The 25,746-nt window shown below is 41.7% G+C and overlaps 1 protein-coding gene and 1 pseudogene across 13 annotated transcripts in view; both read left to right on the top strand.

Annotated features, from left to right (window-relative positions):
* Asph (aspartate-beta-hydroxylase) overlaps window positions 1–25,746 on the top strand; it is a 220,260-nt gene that overhangs the window by 89,729 nt on the left and 104,785 nt on the right. For 9 of the 13 annotated variants that reach the window (NM_001177851.1, NM_001177850.1, XM_017320342.1 and 6 more), the window contains one exon: window positions 2,643–4,354. The exons of 3 other annotated variants lie outside the window; for them this stretch is intronic. In NM_001177851.1, the coding sequence (NP_001171322.1) occupies window positions 2,643–2,650 (8 nt within the window). In that variant the 3' untranslated portion in view covers window positions 2,651–4,354. Of the gene's footprint in view, window positions 1–2,642; window positions 4,355–25,746 lie in introns of those variants that run through there. One more of the 13 variants, XM_017320344.2, reaches the window with a different exon arrangement.
* On the top strand, window positions 9,123–9,653 carry Gm19130 (predicted gene, 19130; annotated as a pseudogene).

Here is a 25,746-nt window from a genome sequence, read left to right as displayed (position 1 = left end):
AAGCCTTCTCTGAAGACCCCTTACTATTACTTAATGAGTATATTCTGTAAACTCTGATCAACTTCCTATTGTCTCAGTATAATTCAAATATAATTTTCTCAAAGTCTAGCTAGTTGTTAAATTCTAAATTATAGCATGCAGTCAAGTTGATGTTTTTAAATGTTCCTATTGAAGTATAATGTGCATACTGAGAAGTGCTAAAATGTTGAGATTTTACAAGTAAACAGACCGTATTCCAGAAAACCTCTTGTACCTCCAAACTCTATTTCTTGTCAGCAATCTTGAAAACTGGTGTTCTGACCTACAACATCTAGACTGGTTTTGTCTTCTTTTGAATTTAATATAATCTCTCACACACACACACACACACACACACACACAAATGGGGAGGGAGGGGAGAAGAGAGAGAGAGAGAGAGAGAGATGTTTTTTGTGATTGGTTTCTGTTTAGTATAACATCTGTGAGCTTCAATTACTTCGTTTTAAAGTCTAGTAATTTAATCTTTTTTTCTTGATATTTAGTTTTGTTTATTCTTTAAAATTTTTTTATTAGATATTTTCTTTATTTACATTTCAAATGTTATCCTCTTTCCTAGTTTCCCCTCCAAAAATCCCCTATCCTATTACCCCTTCCCCCCCTTGCTCACGAACCCACCCACTCCTGCTTCTTGGTCCTGGCATTCCCTGTACTGGGGCATAGAACCTTCACAGGACCAAGGACCTCTCCTCCCATTGATAACTGACTAGGTCATCCTCTGCTACATATGCAGCTAGAGCCATGAGTCCCACCATGTGTTTTCTTTGGTGTTTTCTATGAGCATATAATGTTTTTATCATTTTGAGTTTGACAGATATAATAATCATTTCTACTTTTTTGGCTACTATAGAGGAGGCAGCTCTATTCTTGTATGTGTTTTTCAGTGTTTATTAAACACTGAGTTTTGTTGGATATATAAAGGTACACATATACTTTTTAGGTGCTCTAAATGAATAATAAGAGTTCTTGCTTACAGTGGTTTGGGTTTTGTTTTGGCTAAATAGAGATAGATAATTCATGGATTAATAGATAGTTAGATGGGTGGATGGTGAGTAGTAGCACTTCTGGTGCTGTGATAAACCATTCTGACCAAAAGCAACTTGGAGAGGAAACGGGTTTATTTCACTTTACCCATTACAGTCCATCATCAAGGGAAGACAAGATGGGAACTAGAGACAGAAGCAGATAATGAGTGCTGCCTGCTGGCTTGATTCCCATGGCTTGCTCTGTCCGTTTTCTTCTTCACTGCAGGCCCACATGCCCAGGGATGGCACTGGCCACCGTAGGCTGGGCCTTCCCACTTTCAAGACGTATGTGCCTACAGGCCAAGCTTTTGGACGGATTTTTCAATTAAGATTCCTTCTCCCAATCTATTTCTAGGTTCCTGTCAAGTTGACAAAACCCAACCAGCACAGATAATGGCATAGTCATAAAATATCTTACTAATTTTTTAAAGAGCATGCATTTAGCTCACAGTCCTGCAGAATGTCCATGCACATGGTATCAGCATGTGCATGGCCTCTGGTGATGACTCTTTCACTACTTCCTGTCAGAGTGGAAGAGATCATGTGTAAGTCTAGGAAAGCCTTAGAGTGTGGCTCTCTCTCCTTGTTTTCAAATGACACCAATTCTGTCAGAGGTCCCTGACCTGCTGACCTCTTCTACAGTGGCCTGTCTCTGAAAACCACAGCATACATGACTTTATATTAAATTTCGGACACATGGGTTTATAGGAAGCATCCCCAAGCATCAACGGCACTCTGTCTTTAGAAGCTGTATCAGCATTTGCCTGGGCCATTAGAAGTAGCCACCCTCTTTCTTACCCAGTGTTGTATATGGACCCAGCATTATTTAATGAAACAAACCACACACTAAAATATGGAGCAAAGATATGTATCTAAAGTTGGATACTAATGGATTTTGCATGCTTTAAAATACATTACACTTGTCAACAGTACTGAAGATTAACATAAAGTTACTCTCTCTTTTGTTTTTTTAATGATTAAAAAATATTTCTGTGTATATGTGCAGATGCCTGGGGAGGCCAGAAGAGGGCAGCAGATCCCCTGGAGCTGGAATTGCAGGAGGTTGTGCGCTGCCCTACATGGGTGCTGGGAACTAAACACGTGTGTCCCTGGAGGAAAAGCAAGGACTCTTAAACCCTGAGCCAACTCTCTAGCCTGCATATTAGATACCACATAAATATCTTTGAAAATTCTTCATGTTCTTGTTTTTCAAATACCAACTCTGCTTTGTATGTCTTTAAAGTCATTGGTAGGAGAAAGCACTTTAATGCTCATGTTTCCCTTCCCTGAGATTCCTCCATTTGGTGTTATGAGATAGTCGCAAGAGTCCCAGACCTCAGACAACAGCTTTGTCAAGCAAGGGCCAGAGGTTTCTGGGTTGTTAAACTATTCTCTTTCCACATTAGCCTTAAAAAGAGACACAAACATTTCCTTCAGCTGGTGTGTGTGGTTTGTTTTGTTTGTGTGTGTATGTGTGTGTGTGGTTTGTTTTGTTTGTGTGTGTTTAGTAGTATGAAAATGAAGCAGTTTCCTGGGCTGTCTGACTGGTCCTTTAATTTAGATTTCCCCTTATTTTTACAGATACTTAAAGCTTCAAAAAGACTGCCCCCACTACCACAGGAGGACCAGACTAATACGCTCCAAAAGATGGCTGTGATAGATCTTGTGATGTAGTTACTGGCAAATCAAGATCTTTGGGAATGAACACTAAAGATGTTTAGAGTGAATTACAGTGGCATTTTAGTGAATCTTTTTTTTTTTTTCTTTTGAAATCACATGTTACTTTGCATTCCTGTTTGTCCTTATTTGAGAGCATCTGTGGCTCAGTTGGGTTTCTTTTTTACTTGTGGTACAGTTTTAGTTTTTCTATGTTTATGTGTATTTTTCAGAGAAGACTTGGTAATTACATTGATAATGTAGCAAAAACTGACCTGACAGGATTTTAATATGTTATTAGTAATTGGAATTAACTGTGTTGAACTGATGTTTATGGGCACTGTTAATGGGGACTTGAAGCCATTGTGGGCACCTTGTATTAATTAGCACTGTGACTTCTGTAAGCGAGGCCCTGGTATGCTGAGAGGGTAGGGGTTGTGCATATCTGTACTGATATTCTTATCAAGATTGTTCACATTAGCTTCATGTGGACATGTTATAGCACTGGCTTTGATTTTTTTTTTTTTGGTAGTGTTTAGATGTTTTATTTGAAAACTTAATATTTTGGTTCATGATACAAATGATCAGTAATATGCTTTTCAAAGTAAGGAGAAAATTAAACTCCTTGTGGGGACACAGGGTAAACAGTAGTCTGCAATACATACACGACCTCATGCTTCAGCTAAATCAATTATATAACAACTATAGTCTGGTCAGTATCTATTTACATCCTGACAGCGCTGTAGATTACTGTCCTATAGCTTAAGGGCTGCCCTGCATTGGTCTAAATGAGTACCACTCGCTTAGCCCTGTTGTCTGCTCAGGGCTCTCACTAGGGGGAAGTCCATGATCCCCTCAGGTTGAGGGAATTCAGGGTGTATGAGAAACAGTCACTAAGCCCAGAGTTTGCTGCTGGGTCCAAGGGATGAGCCTCTTCCTTTATACACTGGTGTTTTTATTATATTATTAGTGTGGTTTGTGGCTAAGAAATAGTGTTGTGATGAAAATTTGATTTGTTAGCAAAGAAGACAGCTAGCTGACATGTGGTTTGAGGAGAGCCACCGGCCATTTAAACAACGTCATAAGGCTATTTCTTTTGTGGGCCAGGGGCAGCTCTTGATTATGGTAACACTGTTTTAAGGTAAAGTGATTTTTTTCCCCTTTCTCAAGGATAAAATCAGAGTAAGTTTTATGATTGAACATTGTGACCACAGTGCACTGATGTCCACCTGCTGGCACCTCAGTTAAGTCAATAAGCAATAATTTTTAAAGCTGTGATATGTATGCTATAGGGCCTAAACTGAATTATATTAAAGCTCTTCATATTGCAAGTTGTAGAACACTACTTTTTATAAAGCCATATTTTTTTAGTGTGACTTAGAAGTGACATATTACTGGTAAATGGCTGAAATCAGTTTCTCTGAACTTCTGTATGTAATCTGTTTCAAAACTCTGGGAAGTGAGGGTTCATTGTGGCCAACTTCAGATACTTTGATAAAAAATAATATGTGAATTAATTAATGAGCCTTGTCTCTACAAATATGTGCCATGCTATGCAACAGGGGTGGGTTGTCTGAAAATATGTCTTTTGTGCAATGTTGCTTAAGAGCAATAAAATGGAGATGAATTCTTCTCTAGATTGTCATTATTTTGAACTATTTTAAAACTTTACATGATATAATTAGCATATGTTATTTAAAATTACCACAAACTTATTGTCCAAAATCATAAAGAAATGCACACCTTCATCCTCTTTTCTTAACCTATGAATTTTTTGCCTGCAGTACTAAGAGTCAAGACCAGGACCCTGCAACTGTTCTACTTCATAGCACACACACACACACACACACACACACACACACACACACACACACACACACATTCATTTCAAGTCCTTTAGTTACTTGAGACAAGGACTCTTTTAGGTTGTGTAGGCTAGTCTCAAAATTTCTGTATAGCCCAGGCTAGTTTTGAACTTGTAACTTCCTGTGTTAGCCTTGCAAGTATCTGGGACTACAAGGGGGAACAATGTCACACTCTGTTTTTAATCTAGGTTCCATGAAGTGGGGCAAGTTTGTTTGTACACGTCCTACTGTGCTACATTGCCAGAAAACAGAGTTCAAGTACCATGGCTGTTCTTGCTTTTGTCCTGGATAGGCGTTTGCCCTGCACTGGGAGGCTGTGTACTCTTAACTCTGGTGACCACCAGGCCATGATCTTACAAACCTCACTAGGGAACACTTGTCAGGGTCGTATGGCTGGATCTTTGTTCTTCCCATTTCCAGTCTTTGTTTCCCAACAGGTAATTCTTTACCATGTCAGATAAGTAAGGACCGTACTCCTTGGGCTTGAGAAAGGTGGTTTTCCCTTGTAATGTTCACAAGAAACCATAAAGTAGATCTGCCTTTTAAGCGACAGAGCATCTCTAAGTGAGCCTAACCCATTCTGCTCCTGCTTTGCATAGCTTAGGAAGTCAAGCTTTTCTATGTGGCTGGATATTATCCCTGCTTCTATATAATAAACTTAGAACCAGAGGGCTGGGAATGCCTCCTAGCCTGTGGCTTGGTTCCAGAGTAAGCATGCAGGTAGCAGGTGGAAGGTAGACATGGTGAGGGGAAGCCATTGCGTGAACAGGAGACCAGGTAGGGAACTGTCAAGGCAAAGGTGTTGGTGCTGTGTTTCAGCTTGATCTGAGGCAGTGTGAGTAAAGACAGAAGCCATGATGAAGGGTGGGACTTACAGATGGGCAGCCTAGGAGCTCAGGAAGAGACAGACTTGGTCCAGTGTTTCAGAATGAACAAGTGCCTGCGGTGAGGCTCTTGAGTGAGCGGGTGGGCCTGGAGCAAGTTCAGTTTTGACTGCTGGGTTTAACAGATCTCCTTGATAGGGACATTATTCACACACACACACACACACACACACACACACACACACACACACACGAAATATGGCAGGATATAGAATATTCCAGTCCATGAGTGGCTCCCTGTCATGATTGCAGAAAAAAACTGTAAAGATCAAGATTTCATTCCATTTAATATTTCTTCATGGTGATGAAATAATGTAACAGAGGAAACAAGAAAATTATCAGGACAGATGAGGATTGCATGACACCATTGTTGGACAAGAGAATGTAAACACTTAAGTGTCAGGGTTATCAGCTTTCAGGGGGACCCAAGGTTATCATCCTTACTACTGGAATGTTCATTATTATATGAATAAAGTCATAATGTGAGAATATGGACTCTGAAGTTGATCATTCTCGTTTTTTACCCTGAATGGGATTCCTTACCTACTTTATGCCTCAGCACCCTGTCCTCAGAGCTGATAAGGGAGTTAATGGGGGTAACCCGCACAGTGCTGAGAGTAGTGTCCAGCGAACAGTAAGTGCTCACCAAGCTCTTTTCTTTTTGGGATAGAAAGGTCCATATAGGGTCCTTAGCGATGCACAGGACAGAGAATACGATAGCAGACGGCTATAAGGTGAGTTGGATCTCCTAGGAAACTCATTAAGCACTAAAATGAATATAGCTGAAATATTCTTACATTTCCCCCACTCCTAACTGGAGCCTCAGAACTCAGCTTGTTGAGAAAGGGACTTTCACTCTGGGGCCTGGTAGATTTGGGTAGAAATTAGGCCTCTTACCATTCCATCCTAGGTGCTGCTTGAGAAAGATGGTGTCCTAGTTTCTGGCATTAGTCCAGTCATACTTGCCTTCCGAGTGCCTGAGGAACCTAAGGGGACCTGATATTGTGGCCCACGGCATGCCCATATGGGATTAGCACCTTCTACTTGTATTGAGGATGTAAAATCCTGTGTATAGTTTTTCTCTAGGGGTGGAGAGACCCCTTCATAACCAGTACCCACCTGATTGATATGTGTGTGTTCTTTGTGTGTGGCTTTTCAAGTCACTTTAACCCAGTGCGATGGCTCTAGGATTTAGTGTTGTGGGTCCATTGGAGTACTATGGATCCCATGTAAGAGAGTAATGTGGGGATAGAAATTGTTATGTTTTTCTTCTTTGTCGTATCCTTATTATCTACAAGGATATCAGGCAGCTATTCTGCCCAGTTGGTGTGTACTGTTGGGCCTGGGGAGATGGCAGCATCAGTAAAGGACCTGAGTTTGGATCCCTAGCACCAGTGTAAAAGCCTGACACAATGACATGTGTTAATGCCTCTGGCACTAGTGCAGGTAGAGATGTATGGATCTCTGGCTCTGGTATACTCAAGTCAGTGTGCTGTAGGTTCATTGCGAGACTGCCTCAAAAACTAAGGTGAAGACAGACTGTGGAATACACCCAGTTCTGACCTCAAGCTTTCACATGCATGTGCACATGTGCATTTGCATGTGTCTATATATAGAAACCACACATATACTGCAAAAAAAAAATGTTCTAGCTACTGAGTGAATTGTCTGTGCAGCTGCCTAGTTTTAAGGATGTTATTGGTCAATTAGCTTCCGAAGTTCTGGGACACTCAACAGGAATCTAAGAAACACTGTACCCCTTCTTCTCATTTATCTTGACTGCATCTTGTAGATTTACCGAGAGTAATATGCAGCGAGTCAGCTTTATTATAGCTACTCTTAGCAAGAGTGAAGACCCGTGCCCCTCTGTCCTTTCATATCTCTTTCAGTGAAAGGTGCAAAGGAGCAGAATGGCCTGGGATTCTGTACTGTCGGTCGCTATGGCTGGGAAAACTGTGATTGCTCACTCTCTACTTGTTTTGCACGCAGACACCTTTGTGATCGGGTATCAGGAGGCAAGATTATGGAAGCCATGATTTGTAGATAGTGCCCAACTTGTCACCCTACATTTCAAAGTCAGGTTTTTTTTTTTTTTTCCTGTACTTCAGGTCTCAAAGACGAAGAACCAATATTACCTTTCCATATTGGAAGGTATTCTGTGACTGAATCTTAGATATGCAGAACTCGCAAGTCGAGTGATCCATGTGACTGTACTCTGGATTACAGCATTAGTTCTACCTATACACTCTCTGATGTCTGCCGTAGGGAGAGGATGGCATCTCAGACTTCGTATCTATTGCCCACTCCGCCTCATTACTAGGTCAACACATGTGTATACACACACGATTCCAGAGATAACCAAAATGAGTGTCCATAGTAATCAACCTCATCTACCTAGAGAACTAGCTGCTTCAGGTTTTTATTAGATAAATATGCCTGCTCTCAGGCTGTATGTACATAAGCAACATTACAGTAGGTGGTTCTTGTTGTCCGTGGGAGGGGTGGATTTGACTAGTATTCCAGGCACCTGGTGGGTTTATACTCCTCATTTCTGGGAGTTGCTGCTTGTGAGACTGACACAGAAAGACTTTGGGTTCATCTTAAACCTCTTAGTAGTTGCAAATATACATCTGGGATCCAACGTAGGCACCTCCAAGGAGTCATCGGCATATGCTTCAAGTTCTTGGAGGAAGGAGAATCATATCCAAGAAGTGTGCCATGCAACATTCTGTTCGAACATGCTATGGCTCTCATCAAAGTAGTTGGGGTTTTCTGAGACAATGCAAATAGTGAATGAGCTTTGGTAGTTGTATCTCACCACCTTAGTTTCTCCTTGGAGTGGATGTCTGTCACCCACAGGCATAGTTAGTGTTGATCAGTATTGCCTACACTACTATCTCCATCCATAAGGGATGCTTAGCCTGACATACTGATACAATGACTATTGTTCAGTGACATCAAAATGATTCATAGGAACCCAAATCTTGGTATTCTGTAATGAGGTTTGAATGTGAAGAATTCAGCACTTAGGAAAATTGAATCATGTGACTGGAAATAATTTTCTTAAATTACACTCACTGGACTTTATTGAAATACATAGTCAAGTGTTTTGGGATATAGAATAGTGACTTGCTCATGCTTCATTTGTTCTGTCTTTAATGAAACAAATAGAAAGGCAAATGTGATACAGAGTAAAGAGAACATATGAAATTGTCTAATAAGCAGCCTTTAAAAATATATAGAGAAAAAAGTCATATCTTAATTCAAGAATAACAGAAAATTTTATTTTGTGCCATAAATTGAAAGAAAATGGCACTGGGTCTTTTGTTTTGTCGTTTTAATCATTTTATCAACAAATACTTATTTATATTCTACATAAACATTTAAGAGCTAAGGCTCCAATGACAAGTTAAGTGTATGCTTGGAACGTCATGGTTGGCTAGGGCCAGGGCTTGGTTTTGCCTATTCACTGATGGCTGTTGGACATTGATAGTTGGTAGTTAAGCAGTAGATGTTAGGTACTAGTTAGTTAAGCTTGAATGTTGGTTGACCAGTGGCTGTTGTTTTTGGCAATGGGGCAATCTCAATGCAGTATAGGTAATTGAGCTTTAGCAAGATGTGTGACCCAGGGAGACGACGAGGCTGCCCTTTGCTAGAGTATTGGACTGCACCCCTTTGGCCAGTGTCAAGATATCCATGGCAAAGATAATAGGTTAGCATGAACCTATGGTCTGTGATGCGCAATGAGAAACAGATGTTTGTATTAGAAGTGCCTTTGGTTCATGAACTGCAGCATCCAAACCGTTGTCCATTATCATGATGAGCCTATTGATCCATACATACAACCCTGTGCATTTTAATGGAATATTGTGAAGGAAAGCTAGAGTCATTACAGAGGGGGAACAATTTGGACAATACATAAGTGAAGAATTTGTCCTTTGGGTGGCACCTTAGTTGATGCTGTCACAGATCAAGTACTGGTTGTTATATGGTGCTGCTTCAGGATCTGAAGGGAGCCAGTGTTTTCCTGGATGGCAATCAAAATGCTACACTTGAAGACTTTGAACTAGCTAGAATATCAAATCATTATGGAAACGTTGTTGGCACACCTGAAAAAAGTAAACAGAATGGCCGGTATTGAGAAATTAGGTATATGGTCACTAGGCTGCTTGTTATGAGTTGTGTGTGTTAATCCCTATCTCAACCTACTGCACCCGGGCACTCAAACACCCGTGTGTGTGTGTGTGTGTGTGTGTGTGTGTGTGTGTGTGTGTGTGTGCAAGTACATAGTGAACATACATGCATTATGCTACAAAGTCTGGCATTTTTGTGGTTCTGGGGATGGGAACTCGTGCCCTCATCCTTGTATAGCAAGTACATTACCTGTTGATCTGTCTCTAACCTTCATTTAGAGCTTGTAACTTAAAATAATGCTTCTGGAAAAAATGAGAGAAGGCAGACTCCATATCATTACTCTGAGGAATAGCACCCTTGCAGGGATGTTAAAGGATTGCCTTTGACTTTCTGAGAATTCTAACAGCAGACCCGCATAGAGAACTCCTGCATGCTGGAACCCAGCATTGTGCCGAATAAACGAAAGCTGCGGGACATACAGGTGAGAATGAGAGCTCGTTCTCACAGCTGGAGAACAGACTGGAGCAGAAGGAACATGAACTCTGCGTGTAGGACCAGGGGATCATGGACTGGTCAGAGAGAAAGTCTGTCAAAGAGCTAAAGGGAGTGAATTGCTAATGCAAAAGAAGTCCAGAATTTCTTGATCCTTCATCCTCAGAAGTTAAAAGGATGCTCATTTCAGTGGGGGAAACGTGGAGAAACATGATGAAGAGCACATTTCAAGTCAACAAACAAACAAACAAACGAATAAACACATCTGTAGTTAGCTCACTTCCCAGTGCAAGGACCTGAAGATGCTTTGTGGAACAACTACAACCATGAACTAAAGAGAAAACCATCCTATGGATCACAAGGCCAGCAGAGAGACGCAGCTGGCTATCATGTTTGCTGTGGCCATTGGCTTTAAGGTAGCTTTATGTACTTGGTGTGCATGACGCTAGGATTGCCTTTGATGGATTTTCTTCAACTTTTGTGCAAGATGGCCACAGCTTTAATCTCCACTCCTACAAAGGCGTTATGGGAAGAATGGCACTTTCCTGACTGATTGGTCTTTTAATCCTGTATGTGATTACTACTATTACATGACATGGGACATTTCCATCTTGGGAAAAAAATAATGCAAGGAACAGACTACTAACCAGGAAGGAGTGCTTGCTGAGACGTCTCAGTGTGGCACCTGCCACCATCACACCAACTTTCAAACTGGAAGTTGAGGGTAAGAGGAGGAAGCTTGTGCCCTGGCACCTGGTGGCCATGGCCGTGGTGTCCACCTGCCTCTTTAAATGCATCCTCACTGGAGATGCTGTTCTTTTAAAATCCTGCTTATTGCTACAGAGGTTTTAGCTGCTCTTGAGGTCTGTGCTTCAATAATAACAGTTGGTGGGAAACATGAGACTCCAGGTGTGGGAAGCAGTGGGCAGAGCAGGGATGCTTTTGTTGTTTAAAGATCACTCTGCAGATGTACCACAGGCCTTTACTAGCGTACGGTCTATAACTAGTGGCCCATTCAACCTCATGACCATATGATATCTGCCAGTATCCCAATTCCGATATCCTAATTATACTTCTTGGGGGTAGGAGAATTTTATTTCAATGTTGAGGAATAGAGAAAGAAAAGAGATTTAGAATCTGAGAGAGAAATGCAATCAGGAAGCAAACCTTTTGTACAAGAATAGGGACTAATATCCAGGAAAGCATCTTTGAAGACTGTGTCCAATGGAAGAGATGCTAAGAAGCCAAAGAAACTTGCTGAAGATTCAAGGACTCTATGACCTTAATAAGGAGGCAAACATTAAAATTAGCTCTTAGCATGGTGCAACTCCTGCAGGAAACCAGAGAGACTACAGGTTGGAGGCGAGCTGGAAAGTGGATTGGGGTGAGACTACTGTTGAGTCTGTTGTTAAAGTCTAGCTACCCAGTGCAGCCACCCATCTGCCACCCTCCTCATGAACAGCTGAGACATGAGACTATCTGAACTGGCATTATGTCACAGGAGACCTTAGTCCTTTGGATTCCTGTATAATGTTGATGGTTGATGTTCTCCCCAAAAGACAGGTTTTGAAGATTGTATTCATATCTGTTAGCATTTGATTTCTCAGGCAATTGATGCAATTTTTGTGGAATGTTGTCTTGAGCCCTTAACTATTAAATCAGTTTGTATAGTTAGGTTTTCCAAGTGTGGTTACCTAATGTTTAGTATTACTGGATAGTCCTCAGGAAGTGTGTTAGTTTTCAAGGCTATGGGGAAAAACAGAAAGACTTTTCCCTCTCCCCACAATTCCCTTACCACCTTTTTCAGAAGAGGATATGTTTACCATTTCTTTGAATCATGGCTACTCCTGTTCTCCCTCCTAACGGGTAAGCTTTACTTACAAGCATTGTTTGGTTGGCAGTGACCTCAGCTACGATTTTACTTAATTTTGATTTTTTTTTTTTGAGATAGGGTTTTTATAGATCAGGCTGGTCTTGAACTTCTGATCCTTGCCTCTCCCACTCTCCCCAAGCAGCTGTGGATGTGGAGCCCAGACTGGGCCTCTGCTGCCAATGAAATTGAAGGTGCTAAAATAGGCACCAAAAGCTGCTGCATTGTCCTGTCTGCAGCTCCAGAGACGCCAGGTCCCACACTCCCTGAGATGACCCCTTTAGGACTTACAGCCCTTGAGAGATGGACTTGTGCAGTACACACAGGACTGTATGGATGGAAGGCAAGGGTAAAACTAGAGCTAGGGTGTGTGGGACAGCAAGGCTCACCCCAGTGTTGAGCTATGGATTTCCAGATATTTTTCTATATCTACAAGGAGCTACCACCACCACACTCTCACCTCTCATGTTCTTCCTCTGTATAAGAACAATGGGGGACTTCCTAAAAGCACACACTCGTGTGGAGGAGAGAGGGCTGGGGCAGGAATAGCATCTCACTCATGGACTAAAGTGTTCTTGCTACCATGCTCTGGCCTTGGACTTTCTCTAGCTGCCCATCTCTAACTCTCGGGTTGCTCAGAGTTCTCAGTTTCAGGGGCTTTCTTTTGCTTCTCGGGACCAGTGCAGGCTGCTCCTCAGCGAAAAAATGGCCCTGGAAGGCTTCACCAACCTTAGGGACCTGCCTCTCTCATATCTGACAGCCCACTCCTGCCATGTCTTCAGAGAACTGGTTTCAGCTCTCCTATGAACTGCTTGTGGGAGGCAATTCCTAGACAGCACCTCGCTGCTGTCCGCTCTCAGTAGCATCCTCTTCATAGAAATGGCACACAGATATTTAGGAAGACAAAGCATGCCAAGTGGGTGTCTTCATAAGAACAGACACTTCAGTGGCCTACCTACTGTGATGCTAGGGACGACTGTCAACTTGGCAGAATCTGAAATCATGTAGGGGACAAACTTCTATGCACAGTTATGAGGGGTTACTTAGAGCAAGTTAACATGTGGGCATGTCCGTGGGGCGTACATTGATTAAGTTAACTGAAGTGGGAAGGTCCACCTTAAAGCAGTGTGGGACCAGTCTCTGGGCTTCGGTCCTAGACAGCATAAGGAAGAAACTGGCTGAGCACAGACCCTTCAGTGCTCTCCTTCTCCAGGCTGAAAGGCCAACATGGCTGGTTGGGTCAAGCTCCCACTGCCTTGACTTTTCTGCCATGATGGTCTGTACCCTTGAACGTTGAGCCTTTTCTTACCTAAACTGCCTTTGTCAGACTGTTCTCTTACAGCAGCAGGAAAGATAACTAATACACCCAGTGAACTGCTTCTCCTCCAGTCTTAGCCATGGTCTTAACGGATGGATGTTGAGTGTCAACTGGAGACAAAATGAGTAAGATACTGCCCACAGCTGCTAACTGCCACTTATTCTCAATATTTAAGTTCCTTCTCCTCCTCCTTCTGAACAGCATCCCTTTAACAAATTTTGTCAGTTAAATGCAGCACTTCTAAGAAAGCCGTTTTTTTTCCCAAGCCTCTTTCTCCTTACATAGGTGTGGTTTCAATGGCTGAAAAATGATGGCTGAATAGTAAAAAAGACACTAAGTCCCTAGGAGATGCTAGAATGGTCACGTGCATAACGTAAACATTTACGTCATTGGAATTTGAAGTTTTTAAATTACCCATAACTGGATCTAACTGCTATAGGGATGTTGTGATACCCAGGATGGGTCTGATTGTGATATATAACCCAGTTCATAGAGATGTGGGATGACACAGCTTAGGGAACTACTAAAAAAAAAAAAAGTGAAAACAGGATTGCTCCAGACCTTTATCCTAAGGATGGAGGTTTGCAAACTGGAGATAAGGGATAAAGACAAGGGCGTTTTCTGTTCCCCACTCTCCAGGTCCTCTTGAGCAGGGCGGCTTGGCTGACTCAGTATTGACAGTGACCGGCATCTACCTCTGCCCTCGGTCTCTTAAAGACCTGGCCAATCCTGATCAATGTGGATCACATGAGACACTCTCTCATAAAGCTCAACTTATTCAATTTTTAAGATTTCCTTTATTCTGACATATATGTTTTATATTGGGGGCTAAAACACCTTTGTGTCTCTGTGATAGATATGGATCTTTAAAAGACCCCCTTAGCTACATTAGCACGCTAAGCAGCTAAGTTAGACCTCCATGCCAAGTAAATTGTGATTGAAGTAACCCATAGTCCAGGTCTCTGGATAACAATAGTTGACTGGATTCAGACAGTAACAGCAGTAGTTACACTTTTTACAGGCACTTCTACTCTGCCATGCGTGACGTGAGATACAGGAATCATTAGAGAGTGTCACTGATGAAAACAAAACTCAAAATCCAAAAAGTCTTCACCGTTAATAAAAGCCAACAGCATTAAAATGACTTTGTCTCAGAATGATTTATCAGGTTCACTGGTTTTCTGTGCACTTTATCCCACACTGGAAGATTAATGACGATCAACTGTGGGTCATACCTGTAATTCCAGCACCCAGGTGACTGTGGCAGAGCTATCATGAGGTTGAGGCAGCCTAGGTAGCATAGTAAGATCTTGTCTCCCAAATGAACAAACAAACAAACAAAATAGACAAATGACAAAAAAAGTACTAATAGGAACAGGAAAAGGACTGTTTTACTTGGAACTTGTAATTCTGTGACCGTGTTAGAAAATCAAATCTTATTTTTAGTTGTGAGTGCATGCTTTGCTTGTGTGTGCTCACACTTGCCTGTTCTGTGTGTAGAGGCCAGTGGTTGATGTCAGATGTCTTCTATCGCTTTTTACCTTATTTTTTTTTCAAAGTAAAATGTTATAGGATGATGATGATACTGACTTCTACTTTGATTACTTTCTTTTTTTTTTAATTAGATATTTTCTTTATTTACATTTCAAATGTTATCCCCTTTCCTGGTTTCCCCGCCGAAAATCCCCTATCCCCTCCCCACTGCCCCTCTCACCAACCCACCTACACCTGCTTCCTGGCCCTGACATTCCCCTACACTGAGGCAAAGAGCCTTTACAAGACCAAGGGCCTCTCCTCCCACTGATAACCCAGTAGGCCATCCTCTGCTACATATGCAGCTGGAATCATGAGTCCTACCATATGTACTCTTTGGTTGGTGGTTTAGTCCTTGGGAGCTCTGGGAGTGCTGATTAGTTCATATTGTTGTTCCTCCTATGGGGCTGCAACCTCCTTCAGCTCCTTGTGTCCTTCTCTAACTCCTCCATTGGGGACCCTGTGCTCAGTCCAATGGATGGCTGTAAGCATCCACTTTTGTATTTGTCAGGCACTGGCAGAGCCTCTCAGGAGACAGCTATATCAGGCTCCTGTCAGCAAGCACTTGTTAGCATCCACAATAGTGTCTGGGTTTGGTGATTGTATATGGGATGGATCCCTAGGTGGGGCAGTGTCTGGATGGTCGTTCCTTCAGTCTCTGCTCTGAATTTTGTCTCTGTTAATTCCTTCTATGGGTATTTTGTTCCCCCTTCTAAGAAGGATCGAAGTATCCACACTTTGGTCTCCTCTGAAATCTGGGGGTCACAAAATGGTTAGTCTGGCTGACCAGCAAGTCCCTGGAATCTGCCTGTCTGTCCACAGCACTGGGGTTGCAGGCATGGGCTGCTTTTGTATGACTGCTAGGTATCTAACCCCATGTCTGTAGTCTGCCAACCAAGCACTTTACCCTCAGGCTGTCTTCCCAACCCTGAGATGCCCAAATTTAAAATGGAATCAAATTATGTGTCTGCTTTAGATAGAATTGCTATATCAGTCTCTCTCCACTGGATGTCATCTTTCTCCACATATTCATATTCCAGAGCCTAAATCAAGTGAGAGCTACAAACCAAAGCAGTGCAGACAGTTGACTGGATATCACTCAAATGACTTTTTATTCCTCCATTCGTTCAACACTTATTCAGAATCTGCTGCCAAGCTCTCCTCTGTGCAAAACAGCAGATATATGCATTCACACACAAACACGAGGGGAAGGTATATAACAGGAAAAAAAACATTGTTTTTTCTTGCTCCTTACTGACCAGTCAGTAGAGATTAGAAGACTTCAGAGAGGGAGTTTTGTTCCTTCATGTTGGAGGAAAGTCTGAGGCTCACAGAGAATACTCTGAGGCCGAAAGGCATAGGTGCTCAATGCCCTTGAGTATTGGTTATTGATATTTACGGCTGAAGAATGTGAGGAGGGGGGCAGTGTTGGAGTGGGTAGATCAGAGCGGTTGAGAGTCCACAGAGAGCTTTGAAGGTCACAGCTAGGACTTCTGTCTGGTCTCCAGTAAGAAGGGAACCCAAGGGATTTGCTGTGTTTTCAGAGCCTCGTTCTGGCCAAGGGAGTGAAGACAGAAGCTGGGAAAGCAATTAGGAGACTACTGCAGACATCCAAGTGACCAACAACGACCAGGATTAGCAAGGAAGTTAAAGGGCCAGGGAGGGAGTGAGAGTGTGTGTTGTTAAATAAAATGGTGTTTTCATCGTGGGCATTTCTGTAATTTCCTTTGATTTAAACCAATACTCAATTATGTATATGTATATGTATATGTATATATATATATATATGTATATATATAATATATATATGTATATATAACCATACTCATTATATAGTATGCACAATTAGTGATGTGTTTTAACAATATATATTGTGAAGGCTTCTAAAAAGGCATTTAGAAGTTTTCTCTTTATAGTATTTTAAGAATAAACAGCACTCCAGCAAAACACCAGATGGCAGTAGAAAATAAGTCATATTTTTGCTACCAAAATAAAAAAATCACATTTGTAGTGCAGCTTAACGAAAAGGCCGAGGCAGGCAGCTAAGTTGTGGCAGTTTGGCACAACCGGAGCCTTTTGTGGAGAGTTTCTGCTCTTTTGGATAAAGGGAAGGAAAAATAAAACTGACAGGAAGAAGAACCAAGCCTCGCGCTGCTGGCTTATGCTTCTGAGATTGTGTGTGTGTGTGTGTGTGTGTGTGTGTGTGTGTGTATGTGTGTGTGTATGTGTGTGTGTGTGTGTGTGTGTGTGTGTGTGTGTGTGTATGTGTGTGCGCATGTGCGTGTGTGTGGTTAAGGGTGCATGTGTTTGTGTTTGTGTGTGTGAGTGTGTGTGTGGTGTGTGTGTGCATGTGTGTGTGTGGTGTGTGTGTGTGTGTGTGTGTGTGTGTGTGTGTGTGTGTGTATGTGTGTGCGCATGTGCATGTGTGTGGCCAGGGGTGCATGTGTGTGTGAGTGCATGTGTGTGTGTGTGTGTGTGGCGGGGGGATTTTATGGGTAACTATGTTACATGTATGCTAGACTTTGGGTTAATATCTCACTAGTCTCCGAGTTTTAGTTCTTGCTACCTTTTTCTTTGCCCTTTAGCCTGCTGTTTCTACAGTATCTTTAATTAAGTTCACTGGGCTTTCCACTGCGGCATGCATGGCTGGAACACTCCACCTTGGAGCAGAAACAGTCTTCTAAGAACAGCACCTGTCAGTCTCTGCCTGCCCTTGCTCCTTCCCTGTTGACTTCAAAAGCCGTTTAAAAATATTTTGATGACATTCCATCAGTTTAATGAAGTGCTTATCCCAATACGTTTAGTATTTGGCCGGCTGAGCATCTCAATGTGAGCTTCCCTGGCTGAGCCCCTCACCCGTGTGTTTTTACTCACTTTTCCTTGAACCACTGGACTACCTTTTCTTGTTGATTTTAGTGATGTTGATAATAGCTCCTCACTGCGTTTTGACAGTGTCTTTCCCTGATTTTTTTCTTTACATATCACCTTCATGTATGATGCCGCAAAGATGAAGTGTTTGTATAAGGTCGGCACACAGATGCATGTGTACAAGAAGCAATTGCATTCTCTACTGCACTAGAGAATTTAGACTGGGTGTGATGCTATCGCATACGTCTCTATTCCATAGCAACAGAGTATACACAAAGACACTAACAGGCTTGATGAACTAGGAAGCATGGGAGTGAGAAGTGTGGTACTTCCCTTTATAATCACCTATGGAGACAAGAACGCACACTTGGCTATGAAGATACCAGTCACGAAGGGGCGATCAGCCCACCTATGTGGATCCTTCACCTCGTATGCATGAGCTCAGTCAAGGCTTCTCTGCCCTGAAGGGACACACTGTCACTCTATGTGGTTTAGCTGCTCACGACATGCTTTCGCTCACTGTCTCTAGCAGTCCAAAACTACAAGGTACTCTTCGTTATTAGTGCCTGCATCCGATCTGGGATTCCTTGTGCTGCCTGGTGCTTCAGTTCAGACCACATCCCTTGGTCTGAGTGATCTGCCCATATTACAGAAGAGTGAGGTAGAAGTAGCGCGTTTAAAGCAACTCAGTCTGAAAGCTTTGAAAAGTAATCTCAATACTAGCCTGCAGCTGCGACAAGAGGGTCTGAGATGACTGCCGTGCAAGATTTATTATCGTCATTACACTCAACAGCCACGGTAGTGTCAGTGCCTCCTAAAATACATCGGCGGTTATTGTCTGATTACTTCTACCGATAAGTTAATTATAGGAGATTTCTGACTCTTACATAACTGATTTAGAGAGAAGTTTAATTACAGCAATTTCTGTGATTTAAATAAGCTCAGCATATATTACCAGTCTCAGCGAGCATAGTAGAGGTTCTTCAGCTGTGTTGAAATACGCATTTGCTTTGTTTTTAGTTTTCATCGCAGGATTTTAGCACTACTGTAGGTCACGTGACAAACCAGGACACCTGTTTCCACCAGAGTGCTGCCTCTGTCAAGCACTCTGCAGGACCGTAATAGCAACTTCCTCCTTATCATTAAAATCCCATTCCAGTGTTTCCCAGTGAGCTCTCTACATTTGCCAAGACTAATTTGTGTAATGATTGTGACAATGTGGGCAGGAAAGGAAAACAGGCTTCTCAAGGGGAGAAAAAGAAAACGTTGGGGTATTTTAAATGGTCTGTTAGCATCTTGATTTTTTTTTTAAATCGATGAGAATTGTGACATGCTAAACCAGAGTAACTCACATGACTTTATCACCATTCTATCAGTATATTTAGTCAATTAAAGGTTAACATATTAGTTATGGATGCCTAGACTAACTTAAAATTAAACTTGTAAGAAAATGTGCTATAAATAGAATGATGGGTAGTTTATTTAAATCAGATGTAGAATTAGCAGCGTTAACGTTAGTTCAAAAGGGACAGTGAGAATTACTTTATTCAGCATGCCATAGGCTTTTTCCCGTAGTGTTTTCTATTTTATGGTTCTACAGGTAGCTTCTGATGGCATTTATAGTAACTAACTCTTACCATATAATTTTATATTTCCCTTAAACATAAACATTTTATTTACACTAGACAGTGCACAGTCTGCTTTTATCTGTGGTTTTGCATACTCACGGTCAATGATGCCCACATGCATTAATCACTGCCGTCTGAAGGTCACTGTGCACCAAGGTCTAAAAGAGTCACCTCACTTCAGCTCATCACCTGGGTACCGGCTCAGCGCACATCATCCCGAGAACAGTGTAGTACGCTAAGATATTTTGGTAAAGAGAGAAAGAGAAAAAGCCCATTGCCATAAGATCTATTATAATACATGGCTATACTTGTTCTGTTTCATTAGTCCTCTTTGTTAGCCCATTAGTGTGACTGTTTGTGAGTTACACTCAAAAATGGAAGTTCACATACAGACAAAACATTCTCTATGGGGTGAGCTGTGTCTGCAGCTTCAGGCATCTGCTGGGATGTATCCCCTGTTGGTAAGGTCATGCTAGTCACTCCAATCATTGACAAAACACACATGATGCTGGCTGTTCTGCTCTGGGCATTCTATTTCATTCTTCCTGGGAAGAAATCTGTCTGCCACCTTCTGTAGCACCGTGAAATGTCGAGCACACATCCTTTTATTAGAACAACACTTCTTTCCGCACCTCTTTGGCCCTTCATCTGTCTCACCTACAGATCTCACCCTTTCTCTTCCTTTCCTGTGCCTCTCAAAACTGTACCAGAAGAAAGGGAGAATGGTTTGAGAAATTCCCAGCTGCCGTCCTCATGTCCTCTAACCTCAGACGGTAGTAGCTTCAACTGGATGCTAGGATAGACCAGCTTTGTGTTTCCAGAGAAGACTTTGGTTTGTTTGTTAACATACTGAAATAGCAAGAAAACACAACCAAGGAGCTGGCACAGTGGCACACACCTGTAATCTCAGCTCTATCAGGGCAGGGGCAGGGGCAGGGGCAAGGGCAAGGGCAATTGTCGCAAGTTTGACACCAGCCTGATTTGTATAGCAAGTTCCAGGACAGGTTGGTATCAAAAGAACAAAAATTAATAAATAAAAATAACCAAGATGGTTAAAGTATCTTTCATGGTTCTCTTCTATTCACTAATAGGTATATTGACCATTTAAGGCAAATGTGTACACAGGTTCAGTTATGTTATGAGTTTGTGCATTTGTCCATTTGGCTATGATTGAAGCCGAGAATATAGGATTTATTTATTTACTTAGTTGCTTACTTTTGAGTTAATCTCTCTGTCTCTCTCTGTGTCTGTGTCTCTGTCTCTCTGTCTCTGTCTGTCTGTCTGTCTCTTCCTCAGAAGACATCTGTACGTGCAGGGAAAGGAATTAAGAGAATAATTTTCGTGTATTCTAACATTTTCCTTTCACTGTGTCTTGGGACCACAGCCATTCTTGCACGGCATTGCCTTGAGGGCTGCTCCTCAAGTATCCAACAGGGGTTATATTCATGTAAACGTTCTGTGCATTCTGATAACCTCTTATTTTTAATGGCCAGGTAGTAGGTTGATACAGGAAGGAACTGTAGGAGTTCTTGCACACAGCAAACCCATCTCTATTGCAAAGAACATCACTACCGCAATGTGAGGGATAGTGCTCTCTGCAAAGCAGTTTCTCCAGGATACAGTCCCTCAGCCCTGGTGGCCTTACTCCTAGGAAGGCAGGCACCACATCTTTCTTCCAGTGTACAGCGTGCTACATACTTTCTCTGCTCTGAGTCCCCTGCACTGATGGGACTGCCATCTTCTGTCCTGTTCTGGGTTTTGTTAGCATTCCCCCTCTTTAAGACTAAGTATTTAATGTCTGGAGCCTAGTTAACTAGGTTACTACCATCCTAACCCTGTTCACATGTGCAGAGCACTCTGAAAACTGGACTCAGATTAAATGTTTATCCAGCATGGCTCCTTCAGTTGTTACCCTTTATGTAAAAGCCAGTGTTTGATAAAGTTGTGCTTCTGGTAATAAACCTTAATTTTTATGCTTCCTAGAAATTTGGCTCCTCTCCCCCTAAAGATCACTGGCTTCCAGTGTGTGTACCGACGTATCGGCGATGTTATTACTAGTGTTATTCAGCGAGCCAGAGACTGGACATAGCATTAATTGCAAATTATAGCCTGAAAATAAAACCAATGAACTTGGGTGAGCATTTAATTTCTGTGCCCTGTCACTTTGATTCATACTACATCTTGCTTTTTAACTGCTGCCATGAACCCCGCATGCATTTCTCTGCAGTATATTTTTTTCATGGCATTTGCAGACAGTTGCGAGAGTCAAGCAGTATAGGACCCAGCAGGGTATGTGTTGTTGTGCCATTAATTGCATACCTCTGTGCCTCCAGAGGAAGGAGGCCAGAGGCAGACTGTCTTTTACCCCCTGAGAAGTATGATAATAGCTTGACAGTGTGCTTCCTTCAGTATTTCTCAGTGATTATAAAATACAAGTGAAGAAACTTGTTGGAAAGCAAAAAAGAGAGAGAGAAGCAGCTTTAAATCACATCTCAGATTAACAGCATCGAGCAAGGTTAGTGCATCGCAGTGGGCGGGTACTCATTTCCGCTTTCTCAGGCACCAGGACTAAGTCCTGTTGAGTTTTTAGGATCAGGGGTGAGCCTGAAAGTGACTTTGGATGTTGCAAGTGTCACTGAGAGCGCAGAAAATTTGAGAGCATTAACCTGTTCAGCCTTTACCGTAGTCCATGCCCCCCCCCCCATCATGATCATGTTCTTTCCTGCTATTTGTGTGAAATCACTTATTTTAAACTAGAGAATCGATTTCCTGAAACACAAAGGATCCTTGAGTGGAGCCAGAGTCTCTGGTCTACCACTTCCTGTTTGTCCTTTGACTCTGGACACATCCCTTGGGCCCAGGGAACTTTTCTTTCTTCACTTGTAAAATGATGCATATTCTCACATTCCTGCAGTTTCTGCCTACTGAGCGTGATTGCGTGGCTTTGCTCCTGGTGCCTTGCAGGGCAGATATGACTAACTCTCACGGTCCCTCTCCCTGTGATGGATTAAAGACAAACAAAATGAAACAAAACAAAAGACAAGAAGCCTAGTGACCTGGCACAGTGGTGAATATCTTGAATCCCAGAACCCTAAAGATAGATAGAGAGAGGAGTGTCCCGAGTTCAAGATCACTCTTTGGCTCTATATAGAGTTTCAGACCACCAGGGCTATGACAGATCCAGCCTCATAAGAGAATAAACCCAAAATGTAGTTTAAGTCAAATTTACATGATCTCCAAATTTAAGTATTTTAGAAAAGAGGTCTAATAATCTGTATTTGTTCCTGCTGCACAAGGCTCTGGATGAACACGATAAATTACTGACATGACAGCCTAGTGTTCTTAATGTCTTAATTACAAGAGAAGGACGCCAATTCTCCAGGGCTGGTTCTCTGTGAAGTGTGTATTTATGGAAAGTGAGCATCAACAAGCTGAATGAGGTGCAGGCATGTTGGGGAGCCATTAGTGGGATGCTTGTGATGGCATCTCATTAAATAAACAGCAAGTGAAGTTTTCTTCCCACCTTGGGTGTTAACGTGGAGTTTGAAAACAGCCAACAGAAAAAGCTAAATGCTTGAGGGATTTATGGTAAGACTCAATAGTGCCATTAATTTCCATGTATGCTTTAAATTGCTGGAGTAAAATAATGTATTCAGCAAAGAAGCAAGTTCTTGCTTCCTCCCATGAGTCTCCTTGATTGTGCAATTGGTATCTCATTCTTTAATTAAACTTGTCCAAAGATAGGATCAGCTAAAGTGTTTACTGTATAAATAGTTTTCATTCCCAGTGTGCAAGCTTAAAACCGGGGTATAAAGAGTTTGCCATCTGTTAAAAACCAAAACATGTGGCGTGCTGTTGCATAAAAATAAACCACACATTATTCATATAAAGGATTACAGTATAGTATATCTTGGGGGATGACAATAATTTGTGATACTTTGGAATGCCACCACATTCTCTCTAAGTGGTGGTATGTTCAGAAATGCATTATGAAAAGCAACATGACCATGTATAAGCATAGGAAATCAAGTTTTATTTTCAATACTTTTTGCCTCTCTTAACATCTGGTCATTCATTTATGACAGAAATTTAAATAATTCCTCTCCCTTTGCTGCATCCTCTTGGCCCTGTGGTTATTGTATCTCAAAGGATCTGCCCACTACTACGTTATTTCTGCTTATGCATGTGCCCAAAAAGCTTCAAGCTGATCCGCCATCTTCACCATTAAAGCCATAGCAACACTACAGCGTCTGCAGAGCAGAGTCTTCCTTCAGAGAAACAGGTCGTCGGGCTTCAGGCCACCGTGTAGTCCTGGCCCTCACCCTGGAACCCCCTCCATGGTCTCTCTGAATCCTGGAAGTTACTTCCTTTCTATTTCTGTGTTCACACTTCCCTTCTACTTTGGAATCAACTTTCCTCCCTCACGCACCCCAAATTAGATCTGTGTTTTAAAGGCTCCAAACATTGGATTTGTCTAAATTTCCTTTCTCACTGGCACAAGTAGAAGCAGCTGTTTATGTGATCATACTATAATTCCTATTATGACTGGTTGTTTCAGCTTGTTCTACTCATTATGGACTTCTCCATTATCTAAGGCATTTGGGTTTGTATTTATATTTGGCCTGGTTTTGAGTCTGTTACCCTACCTGGCCTGAGGAGAGGCCTCAGTAAGCATGGGAGCTGCCCTTACCATGGCTCAGGAATACTGCCATATCCTGTATTGGAGTTTCCCACCACACCGCAATGGCTACAGTTGTTTAAAGTGATTTGGAGATTCAGTCATGTCTGACGGGATTGTGTGAGGAATCATGACACTTCAGACAGAACCAGCATACGGTCTTTGGACTTTTTAGATTCCACTTCAGAACAACAAATAAATTATAAACACTATCCAGAAAAAGTGTTCAACTGTGATAATCAGAATTATTCTTTCTTAACTTTAAAGATTTATTTTTAATTCTGGACTCTGTGTGTGTGTGTGTGTGTGTGTGTGTGTGTGTGTGTGTGTGTGTGTGTACATGAGAGCAGGCTCCCATGAAGGGAAGAAGAGAGTGTTCTATACCCCGGAGCTATGGGTCTAAGAGCCGAATGTGCTCTTAACTGTTGAGCCATGTCTCCTCGCCCTCAGAATTATTCTGAGTTTTAAAAAATAGAATCTATTGTAATTATGTTGTACATGTTTATTATAATACTTTTATTGGATAAAGGCAGGATAAACTTCGATCAACACAATCTGAGGGTTTGACGTGTGTCCCAGCAAAGAAGTTATCACCATGAAGACAATACTCACACCCAGGGACTTAGAAGTTCCCTGTACTCTCTGCATCTCATCTTCTGTCCCTGGCACACACTATATCGTCACCAATAAACCCAGGTTCCTGGGCATTCACATTCCTCTCCCAGGACTCTGAGTTAGTGGAATTATTCAATGTACAATATTTGAAGGTAGAGGGTTTTTTTGTTGTTGTTGTAGTTAAAGAGTGATTTATTTATTTATTTATTTATTTATTTATTTATTTATTTATTCTATGTGTGTGAGTATACTGTTGGTGTCTTCAGACACACCAGAAGAGGGCATTGGACCCCATTACTGATGGTTTTGAGCCACCATGTGGTTGCTGGGAATTGAACTCAGGACCTTTGGAAGAGCAGTCAGTGCTCTTAACTGCTGAGCCATCTCTCCAGCCTGAAGGTAGAGTTTTATTCTGAGATTTATGTAACAGTATGAAGTAATATCTTATTTTAATTGACAAGTACTATGAATTTTATTGTTACACCAAAATTTGTTCATCAATCCACTTACAGACATTCAGCTTAGTTCCAGCTTTGGGCCATGGCAAAGCTATTAAGAATATCCATGTACAAGTCGATGTGAAGGCGCATGCATTCACTTCCCTTGAGATGTATAGGAGTAGAAAGGGTATATTATACGGTGTATCTTCAACTTCTGAAGAAATTCCTAGCCTATTTTTAATGGATGTATAAATTACTTTCATACTCTCGATCACACGGAGTTCTTCGCCATCTTTGCCAACATTTGTTACACCACAGCAACTGCTGGCCATTGCAGCCACTTTGAAGGTCTGTGTTTACTTCCCATTTGGTTTTAACTTTCATTTTTCTTATGACAAATGGTTTTGAACATCTTTTGTTGAGCTTTCTTATGTTATCTCTTCTTGGAAGAAGTGTTTCTTCAAATCTTGCCTTTTTCTTTCTTTTTTTTTTTTTTTATTGGTATGCCTGTTTTTTAATCTTGAGTTTGGAGACTATGTCATTGTATTTTTAAAACGTAGAATACAGGTCTTGCAAATGTTTTCTCCCATTTTTCATATATCTTGTATTAGTATGATAAGTATAGCATTGATTGATTTTCAAATGTTAGACTCACAATGTACAGCTCAGAGTTAAGCCTTACTGTATGGTTTCCTTGTTGGATT

Source organism: Mus musculus, chromosome 4 (genome assembly GCF_000001635.26).
Source record: "Mus musculus strain C57BL/6J chromosome 4, GRCm38.p6 C57BL/6J".
Lineage (NCBI taxonomy): Eukaryota > Metazoa > Chordata > Mammalia > Rodentia > Muridae > Mus > Mus musculus.
Note: the sequence above shows the minus strand (reverse complement) of the source record. Positions and strands in the feature narration are given on the sequence as shown.